This window comes from Chlamydotis macqueenii, chromosome 17, assembly GCF_036417535.1.
Source record: "Chlamydotis macqueenii isolate bChlMac1 chromosome 17, bChlMac1.mat, whole genome shotgun sequence".
NCBI classification, from domain to species: domain Eukaryota; kingdom Metazoa; phylum Chordata; class Aves; order Otidiformes; family Otididae; genus Chlamydotis; species Chlamydotis macqueenii.
The window spans coordinates 3851922-3862799 of NC_141572.1; the positions used below are offsets into that span (position 1 = coordinate 3851922).

The window sequence follows — 10878 nt, forward strand, 5'->3', positions numbered from 1 at the left end:
GTCTTGATCCTTGCATCAGGTTCTTGTCCGTGTAACACATGTAGTGCCGCTCTCTTACTGGCTTGTTTGATTGCCGAAAGCCATTTTGTTTGAAGGCTGTGTTTATAACTTACTTTGTATAAAATGTTTATAATAAAACGTGTTGTTTTTCAAATGTGGCTAGATATTGCTATAACAGATGTTTTTAAGGGTGATCGTGCAGTTTTATTGTGTAGAAGCGTACCAGTGTGATCTGGCGCTAGACGACGTGCCTGAGGGAGGACGTGGTCTGTGTGAGTTCGGGGAGGAGATGAGGGGCAGGCTTGTCTGGGCTGGCCTGGTTGATCCCGCTTTCGCCTGTGCTATCGCTACCGTGAGGAGGGGGACGTGCGGCAGCCCAGCCGGGGCGTGTGACCGGCCGCAGGGCCCGCCTGTGGCCGCCGATCGCTCCCCGCTCCGCTTTCCCCGTCAGGCGGCCCCGGCAGCGCTTCCCGCCCCTTCCCGTTGCCATGGCGCCGCGCTGTCGCTGCAAGATGGCGGTCGGGCGGCAGCCGGCTCCGCGGCGCGGGCCTCCTTAGGCGCCATGGCAGCTGCTTTCTTCGCGGCGCTGCTGCTGCTGGCGGCACCCCGCTCCGGGCAGCGGGCCTGGGACCCCGGTGGGTGGAGAGCGGCAGGGGCCGCCATGAATGGGCCAGAGGGAAAGGGACCAAAAGGGCGGCCGCGGGTGAGGGGACGAGGAGGTCGGTTTGTGGCGGGACCTTCCCGTACAGACTAACGGTGGGATCTGCTGCGGGGGCATGAGGGAAGGCCACGGAGGTGCCGCGGGTCCCCAGGGACTAGGAGGTCGTGGGCCTTTGGTGCCCCTGCCCCAACCCGAAGGTGCTGGCCCTGGAAGGTCCCGCTGCCGCTTAGCGCTGGGGGCGACTCGGAGCGGGAAAGGTGGGGCTGCTTTTGTTGAACCTTTCAAACTGGTAAAGCCTGTAAAGGAAATTCCAGTGAAACTTCCAACTTGGAGCCCTGAACTTGAAGCTATGTCCACATGCTAAGGGCAGTAGTCTGCAATTACTGGATCACAGGTAGTGGCACACCCCTGATTCCCTTGATGGCTGCAAGAAATTAAAAAGCGTGAACTGAACTCAGCAAGAAATGATAAATAAATTGTTGCCTGTATTGGGTAGTATCTGCATGGGCCAGTAAGTGCTCCAGTCTGCTGCCTTAATGTTATACTACTGCGTGTTTACTGTGCTTCTTGACAAATGCAAACTTGAAGTGTAGAAAGCTATGGTGAACCCAGTGCTCTAGCATTTTGCGAGAATGTAAGTAGTACCCTGTACTAGGCATCATGAGATGTTTTGGTTCTATTTGTGACAATGTGAAGTACAGGAAGGTAAGAATCTAGCCCAAGTGTAAGACCTAAATATGTCTTACAGATGTTACTTTTTTCAGTGTGTGTTAAGACTTGTTTCTTTCTCTTTTCTTTTTTCAGTCTTTCAGCCTTCATTTATCCATATGTCAGGGCCCAGAGTAAATTCATTTTTTCTCGGAAATTCTTCGGGAGTAAATTTTTCTTTAGTTTTAAGTTCTATGGATGAAGAGACAGGTAAGAACACTTCACTCCCTCCCCCCCCCCCCCCCCAACAGTATGTAAATAAATATGTTTAAATTATGAGTATTTTTTTTTTTTGCCACTAAAATTACTGGAGAAACAGCAATGCACTTCATTTAGTGCTTTAATAGTTACTGAAATGGGATCTCCAAAGGACTTCTGCTGATAAAGCCCTTAGCCCTCTGTTGATTCTTTGTCAAAAGCTGGGCCTGAGGGTGTGCCTACTTGAAGGCAGGAGAGGAGTTTAAATGTACTTCTGATTTTCTAGTCTTTTCTCAATGATGATCTAATACTTTTTACATTTTTATTTTGAAATAGGAAAATTGCAACTGGCAAATTGCAGCGGAAATAAAAGAGCTGATAATTGGAATTTGAGTGTAACACCTGGTATGGTATGTAAAATACTGATTATTCAAAATGGGAAGGACTGAATTGTTATATATTACAGGATAATGAAATACTAGCAAAATTTTAGTGTACTAACAACCTATTTGAATATCTTGCCCTTGCCTTTTTTCCTTCACATATCTCTTTGTGTGGATGCCTTTGCTGGAGTTTGCTGAGGTGCAGCTTTGACGCTGGCTCCTTGTCCTCCTCCTCTCCAGAATTGCCTGTACTTCCTGGGTGGCTGCAGCATTTGAGACTGTTTCAGATCTGAAGAATAATTTAATACAAGCCATCCAAGCTGACAAACTTTATTTTGCATTTTTTTCAGGATGCTTCCAAAGTGACTATAAGCTTGACTAGAAACCTGCAGTTGTGTTTGCCCAATGCCACTGACTGCTGCGCAACGCCTCTCTGCGTGGTTGAAACACTTCAGGTTTTGGCTTGCCGTGGTTCAGTGATGTTGGCACATCTCCTGATTCAAGCTGAAATATATGCCAACTCTTCCTTTACAGGAAATGTGTCAGGTAAGTGTTTAGATATGCTAAAGAAGAAATGGCATTTTGGCTGTTCTTTTCCTCTACATATGAAAAAAATAAAAAATGAGATTTGGGCAGCAATAAGAGATACTGAATAATCAGTAATGGAATTAATCAGTAATGGAATTTAACAAAAGGTTTGTACACAGTTGGAATAAATGACAATGCGCATAGTCTATTTATTTGGATTTCCAGTCCATTTAATCTGATTGTCTCTTCTTTTTTTTTTTTTTTTTAATATTTTACAGAAAATGCAACTATCATCCCAAACCAGGTGTTTCAGCCATTGGGCTCTTGTCCTTGTAACTTGACAGCTGGAGTTTGTGATATTCGTTGTTGCTGTGATCTGGTATTTACTTCATATTAAACTCTGATTAAGTGTTTTCAAAATTTCTAGGCTCTTTCTGCTTTCTAGGGGGAGAGAGAAGTATGAATGCTTCAGACTAGAAGGAGGGCTTGTCTGGATTTTCTAGTATTACTAAGAGTAAATATGACCTCTCCTTAGAAAATTGGTTTGATTAGCTGTAAGTATGGCTATAGTGCCTGTGGTAATGCAATTACTGTGCTAAAAAGTGACCATTCTTTTCCCTTTCAGGAATGTACGCCAGACTTGAAGCAGTTATTCAATGGATCATGTTTCACTGGAGTATTTGGCGGGGATGTGAACCCGCCTTTTGATCAGCTATGCTCTTCTCAGTCCATGGAATATATTCCTGATTGGTTTCCCTTCCTTTGTGTTCAGTCTTCTCTTAACAACACACCATTTCTTGGTTACTTTTATGACGGCTCAACGTAAGTCTTAAGAAAACTTATTTTCTCAACACGCACATTAGGCATGCTACTGAAAATGTAACCTGTTTTTATAATTAAAGTTATTTTGAAATTGAGATTTTAAGATGTGAACTTTAAGTGCAAATGGAGAAATGTCATTGGTACTCTATGAGAAGATGGGACATGAAAACAAATGTATAATTATTTCTGTGAGGTAAAGAGCAAAGAATAGTTTAATTTTTAAACTTGTTTGCAGTTCTACACACAGCGTTCCTCCGTTCAAGATCCCTTTACAAACTTCTCCTGTGAAACTTTTCACGGGTTATAGACAAGGAGATCCAATTATGACAGAAGAAAATGAGTATTTTACTATTCCCCAGGTAATGACTTCATGTTAGGAGCTTTTGGTTTCTCTTGGTTTGTTTGATATTTTCCATATATCACGCTACTTACGGCTTTGTAACTAGATTCTGCTGCTTGCTGTTGTGAAGTGGTGAAAGTAAACATTATCCTTCCTGATGCCCCTGCCCATCTCTCAAAATAGTAATGTTTTAATTATTTCAAGAGGTAAAAGCACGCTTGGCATCCCAATTAATAGTTTATGGCCTATCATATTTCTGTATTTTTGTGTTGGCCTGCTGCATTACAAAGCACTTAGTTGGTTTTCCCTTTTAATCTTAGTCACCTGGTTGTATTAAGTTTTTCAAATTCCTTTTGTGTTTTAGAGAGACTTGTTGGTTATAATTATTTTGACAAATTAGGATGAAAGCATACTGTACACTGAAACTATTTTGAAAGCTGTGCTTTTTAAATTTTGACCTCTCTCTTGCTACAGATTGAGGTATTTTGGTAACATCAGATTACTTGTTTGTCAAAGTGTCCTATGGCTGTACCACATACTTGGAGCATTTCACTAACAAATAGTCTTAAAATGAAAAGCAAGAGGCTAGAAAAGAGTCCAGCATACTTATTTCTTTCAACCACCTGCAGCGATCCATGGCTGGACAGTGTGTTGGAAATGCCCCCGTAGCGTATCTCCAGAACTTTGATGTCAAATGCCTTACCAATCTAGCATCTTACAAGGAAGGACTGCCCCATGATGTGAGGATAAACAGTGGTACTGGAGGTATGCTGCATTAACCCTTCACAGAAACGTGTTTTAGTTTTCTCAGAGCTGCTAGAACAGAACAAACCCAACGGCTGTTGACATGGTAGCTACATGTAGTATCTTCATTATCTGATGGCTGTAGTTCAGCATTTGGGGATGTTCTATTCCTGTTCCTGATGACTTCCCAGCAGGTGTCCCACTATTTCCCAAGATTTAGGATATAGGAAATAGTGGGATTGGGCTTTTGTTTCCCATTTATCTGTTTCTGGTGACTCACACTCGTTACGGCTGCACATGACAGAACAGCATCTCTCCCACTTTCTATTTTCAGACTGTTGCAGAGCCCTTTTTCTGTCAAGAGGGTGCAGTATCATCATTTTAGAATTAGTGAGAAGTGGTTACTTTCTGCATGACAAAAGCATATACTTATGACGTGTCCTTCTGGAGTTTGAGATAATATGATTACGATCATGAAGATAACTTATTTTACACTACATAATTGTCTGATTTTGTTAGTCTATATTACCTTTGTAAGACCCAGAGATACCTAGCTGTACCTTCAAAATACATAAACTGTTTGGTCCTTTACCAAAATAAATTTTCTAAATAATTTTATACCCCATTTTCGTAATAACAAGGATTGCACCTTGGATGTGAAAATAGTACGTCTGTCTCTCCTATCAGTCAGGATTACTGCAGTGTTTGTTTTTTATTCTCAGACTTCATCCAACAAAATGTCATCTATAAGACTGTCACTGACATGGGCAAATTCATCACTGAAAGTGGTATGTCTTTTCCAGTTAATAAATATTTTTCTTACCTAACCTGGACTGTGTAAGAAATAGATTATTTTGATGCCTAAAATGTTCTCGTATGTTATCTAATGCTCAAAAAGCAAACTGGCTTACTGCAAAGCAGAAAGTACTCAATTTACCCCAACTTAATTTAAAGTTGGTCAAGAAATTGAGTCCCTTAGCTTACGTTTAAAGTAATTTTTGAGAAGAAAAAAAAAATGTAAAATTATAGATAAAGAATGCTACATGTAAGTGGGATGGGCAGACTGTAAGCAGATGTATATGCCTCTGTTCTGTAAGCTCCTGTGCCTTTTTAAGGGCCTTTTCCAGCCAATGAAGCAGTTATTTGAATGTGGAACGGTGGTTTCCAGTCAGTGGGAAGGTAACGCAGCACAGATGGAACTAATGGAATCCAAGCTAATGTGTGTTTCTGGGCAGTGATGGCACCCTGGGAGGGATGAGATAAAAGTACTCAGTCCAGAGAAGTGCATCAGCCGGTGATGTAAAATCCAGTGCTGCATTCTTCTGGAGAGGAATAGGTACAAAAGGACCAGGAACTGGTGATGTTAAAATATTGATAAGCTAGGGGATTGTGCTGTCACACTGTCCTAATAAGATGGGACTTAAACAGTAAAATAAATTCTCAAAAAGATGGATGTTGTAATTTCCAGAATTTTTCCAGAGTTTTTTAATGTGTTCTTTTTCGGCTACAGTAACATAGCTTTCTAATTAGCAGTGCTTTTCATGATGGCCCTTTTTTTTCGTCTGCCAGAAAGCCTTCATACTGCTGAGGTTCTGTGTCAAAATGTAACTTTTGCAGAGGATTATACGTTCATTTGGAAAGACAAGAACATAGAGCAACTAAATGTCACAGTGTTCCTCGGAAGTTTGTGTCATGGAGGTATCATGAAATTTCCTTTATGATTTTTTAATTTACTTTTCTTCAGCATGGAAATTCGGTTATAGCATCTCTTATTTACTAATACTTCTTAAAAATAATTTCCCCTGGACTCTGGAAATAAAATTTATGGGGCTGATTTCCATTAATTTGTATTATTTTTTAATCTTCTGTTACTAATGAAGGATGGAAGTTTGTATCCTACATAGAGTATACTTTTTGCTGATTCACTTATTTAAAAGTAAAGTAATATATTTTTTTTTTCCTTTACCAGAAGTACTGACACAGAGATTCACAGCCAAATTTCTATGTTTAAAGAGTACTAATGCAGGAGAACTGTTTGTGAATCCAGGTATTAATACTTTATTTTGCCTCTTAAAACTGAAAAGAAAAAAAAATTTGTACTGTACAGATTATTATCAGTGATTATGTTATGATATAGTAATATATAGATATGTATATATCTCTCTTTCATACTTCTTTATGTTCCTAGCCCCACCTTCCTGTCTTAAAGCACTGCCAATTTAGTAGCAGTGATTGGTTCTTAGGCTTTTGTTGTATAGATTCTGATTATTTAAAGTGAGTGTATTCCTACTGTAATGGAAATATCTGTTCATTTACTTTGAGATTGATGACATTTATTATTAAAGCAATGCTAATGCTTATAGATTCTTATAAAATGCTCATTATTTACCCTTCTATGTTTAGGCTATCAAGTTGGACAACCAGTGAGAGCTGCAAATATGAATGCTTCTGATACTTTTGGAAGCCTAAACATTTGGCAGCCAGGTACTAGTTAAGAATCCCTGCCAAATTTTCCTTTTCTAGACTATTCCCTAGCCTTTTTTCACAGTTCAGTGAGTAAGCCTCTAATACTTTTTTGGAACATTTAAGTTGAATGGGCTTGTATCTATGTTTGAACTGCACTACTTGGTGTTTTGCATTCTAATGTTTGATATTTTTGCATAAAATTGAAAGCTAGAGATCAGAAAGCTCAAGTAAGATGTTTTCATTTCATAGCTGGCAGAGGTTTATGTACGTCGGCAACTTATACACCAGTTTTATTTGGATTAGATACACTCTCTGGGTGCATTCTAGAAGTTGGTATTAATGAAGATTGCAGCTTTTTAAGGTGAGCTATGTAGGTTGAATTGTTTTTCCCCATATCCCTGTTGTTGCGTGTTACATGATTCTGTACAAGTGCCTATTCTCAGCACTGTTACATTCTTTTTAAATGTTCATGTATGCATTTCAGCTTTCTGTTGGTTGATAGTCTCGCTTTTTTCCAAAAGGGAAATTATAGTAATGGTTTCACTCCAATCTCTCTGTATTCAAATGAGGATTATGTTGGAGTGGAATGCTTTGCCATTGCTTCCCTTCAACAGATAACTCAATAGTTGAAGTTTGTTTTTGTTGAGTCATAACATCTTTCAGAAGAAACTGGCCTTATGATACGATAATATTGCAACTCAGAGTGGTAGACAGTGCAGATTTACTTTTTGTGTCATCTTACGTTCTTATTTTGCAGAGGAAATGTAACTGAGAAATTGAATTCATTAATACAAGCTACTCACATTGGAAAGAGGGACAATTCCAATTACAGTGATGTAAACGACTGGGTGGAAATTATACGTAAGTGAGGTTTGTGTTGTTGCTTACAGTCTAAATATGCCCATATGATGAATAGAGCATCTCAGAATAAACCCAAAATGTAATTTCAAATGCCTGAAGATACTGATCTGTGTGTCTGGATCCATCCATATATGTGTACACACACACATATCTCAATACGTGTATGGATATTGCATTAACATGTATTTTACTGTCAGCTTGTACACATATGACTTGGTATTTTAGTTCTCTGTTGGTAAAGTACTTCTTTATGTGTTACTAGTATTTCACTGGACTATGACAACCATATAATTATGGAAAATATAATGTTTTCCATAATATTTCAAGTTAAATAATGCTGTTCTCTTCTGTAGGTCTTGATCCATTTAATTCTGATACCAATGTGAGCACTGGAAACTTAAAAGGCATTTGTCCAGATATTCCTGCAAATCTGAATATTCGTATAATCTTTGCTGATGTGGGTGCAGTACAAGGAATTCCCCTGCGACAGATTCTTGCTGTGCAGATCAGGTAGAGAGAGTTGTGTTTCTGCCGATCTGACAAATAAATGTTTCATTTTGAGACTTGCTTACCTAACATATCTGATTAAATTTTACAAACAAAAATGTTTTTTTTCTTATTTCTCATTTTTTAATACCTTTTATTTGTACTTGCAGCCCAAATTCCTTTGATCACAACTAGGTTTGCCTTTCTCCCTCTGAAATTAAAATAATGACAATAAAAAAATGAATGGTTAACAGTAAATAATCTTTCTACTACACTGAACTATTAACTAAATCTATGATGCTGCCAGTAGTAGGCATATGCAGGGCATTTCATCAGAACAACGTTTTAATTTCTTGTCACATGGTGGAAGTGGCAACATTGTCCTGTGTTCTGGCTTACTCCAATGTAGAGCTCTTCTTGAGAGCTGTGGTAAATGCTTTGTTCTTTCCCAAAAGGAATTTTCACTTTGCAAACACTTTTTTTTTTTTTTTTCCCCCCAAGTCAATCCCAATCAAATACCTGGGATTCTGTTCCATTCTACCTCATTTCCAGACTTTGCAAGTTCTCTCCCTGCATGGTGTTGAAAATCCAGAGATCGTGAACCGCCTCCTAAATACTGTGGTTTTGTCCTTTCACGGTTATGTTTAGGCTCTAAATTTCCATTTACAGCCCTCAAGTAACAGTTTTGTGTATTCTTACAGTTACTCAACAGTCATATGGCAATTCCAGTGCGGGCTTATCTGTGAAAACAGCATCAGCTTTCTTCCCATCACTGCTTCTGTTCAGTTTATCAAAGTGCCAGCTCAGCCGCCCATTCCAATGACAAGGTAATTTTTGTAAAAACATTGATACTTGGCGTTATGTTAAGCAGATGTGAATAGCATTGATCAAAAGGTTACTTTGGTTTGGCAGATAACAGAGCAAGAAGGCCTGGTTCAAAGATTTATTGAGTTAACAATTCTGTTACTGAGAGTTTTTCCCAGGAGCATGAAGAACTTGATGGCCTGTAAATTACCCTGCAAGGTTGTCATCTGGCTTTAGAGACAAGCTTCTCTGATGTTTACTTGAGTGGATAAGAGAGAGGCTCCCAAATTACCCATTGTCTGAAAACGTTCGTCACAAAAATAAACTTCTGACTAAAAATGATAGAAATGGAGTAGTTTCTCTGTTTTTGCTAGAGAAAAAAGTCGTAAGAGAATAATGAGAAGTTTGTGGTTTGTTTTTTCTTGTAATCTGGACACCATTTCATTCCACTTGTGCTGGTGTTCTGGTACTATAGTTAATAAACCTGTTGTTCTTGTTTTTTTTTTTTTCTTTCAGATTTCAGATTAATTATACAGAATTTGACTGCAATCGAAATGATGTGTGCTGGCCACAACTGTTTTATCCACTGACACGTTTTTACACAGGTAAAAATAATAAGCAATGTGGCATGCCATGAACTGGCCGTATTTCTTTGAAATTGAATTAGATGTGTGGAGTTTAGTTTGAAAGAATGCTTTGCAGTAGGGAATTTATGTTTCTGGTTTAGAAAGCATGGTCCAAAAAGTCTGTTTATTTTTTTTCCCTGATAATGCATTGATTTCTTAGACTAGTGGAAAAAATAATTACTAGGAGTACTTTGTGGATAAGATTGAAATTTTGTGAATATCTGTTTGGCAGAGAGAGATTCTTTTTCACTCCCAAGTAGCATTTGGAGGGAGGAGAAAATATCTCTTGAATATATACGGTTCGTGTTTCCATTTCGTACTGCAATTGTAGCATTACCAGTGCGTGTCATTGCCCTTGAAGGGCGGAGGGAGGCTTTGTTTCTGTGTTTTTCAGTCAGCCCACATGAGTTCCAGTAAAATTTGCCATATTGTTAAAGAGAGTTAATTTTTAAATTTCCTCTGTGTGAAACTGTGGTGGATTATGTTTTGTGGGAGACCATAGATAAAATGTCTGGCATTTCCAAGGGCACAAGGCACTTGGACTCTTCTGAGAGTTGCGCAGAGGCAACTGCCGCTATTGATCATCTGCAGAACTTCAGGAACTGAAGTTACACAAAGTATGGAGGTGTTTTAAGGCATCTTAATTCCTTGCTTTGTGCTCTGTTATTTTATTCAGGCTATACAAATGCTTTAATCTCTGTCTTTTGAGTTGTTGTCTAAACTACAATTTAGCTCGTATATGGTTATACATTATTTTTCTTTCTTTCCTTTTTTTTTTTTCCTCAGGAGAACCGTATTCCCAGTGTCTTGCTAAAGGCCTGTCATTGGCATTTCTTGTTTTGCTTGCAGCGATTATGAGCAACCCTTGGTTTTCTAAAGTTTGGAGTAGTTACTCGGTTTAAAAATGCTGGTGTAAAGAGAACTACTTTTTTATTTTTAATAAAAATATGTACTTTGGGGTAAAATTTATGGATAAATATTCCTGGATTTTGTAGACATTTTATATAAGCATTTCAAGATACATAAATCAAATACTCTTATAATATACAGAAAATAGTAGTGTTACTTTTTTTTTTAATAACAGAACTATTTTTAAGCGCTGCCTTTGGAGCAGCAAAGCTGCAGAGCTGACTTCCAGCGGCGGAGCTCGGGCACCAGCGCCCCGCCGGGGCTCCCACCGCCACCGGCCTCCCTCAGCCGGGCCCGCTCCGCTGCGGCGGCTGCGCCGAGGGCAGCGCTCCCGCCCCCGTT

At 39.2% G+C, this 10878-nt stretch overlaps 1 protein-coding gene across 2 annotated transcripts; it reads left to right on the forward strand.

Moving 5' to 3' along the window:
• Positions 1-476: 476 nt before the first annotated feature.
• On the forward strand, positions 477-10668 carry TCTN2 (tectonic family member 2). 2 transcript variants are annotated; one of them, XM_086761399.1, is made up of 18 exons: positions 477-635; positions 1466-1579; positions 1904-1977; positions 2301-2496; positions 2757-2857; positions 3104-3300; positions 3536-3659; positions 4270-4405; positions 5107-5172; positions 5954-6082; positions 6357-6431; positions 6788-6868; positions 7100-7211; positions 7608-7711; positions 8065-8221; positions 8899-9024; positions 9518-9606; positions 10414-10668. In XM_086761399.1, the coding sequence occupies exons 1-18, from the start codon at positions 563-565 to the stop codon at positions 10527-10529; spliced, it is 2070 nt and encodes a 689-aa protein (XP_086617525.1). In that variant the 5' UTR covers positions 477-562; the 3' UTR covers positions 10530-10668. The 2 variants fall into 2 exon arrangements, with proteins under 2 accessions (XP_086617525.1, XP_086617524.1); XM_086761398.1 differs by having other exon boundaries at positions 6354-6431; positions 10414-10667.
• The last annotated feature ends 210 nt before the right edge of the window (positions 10669-10878 follow it).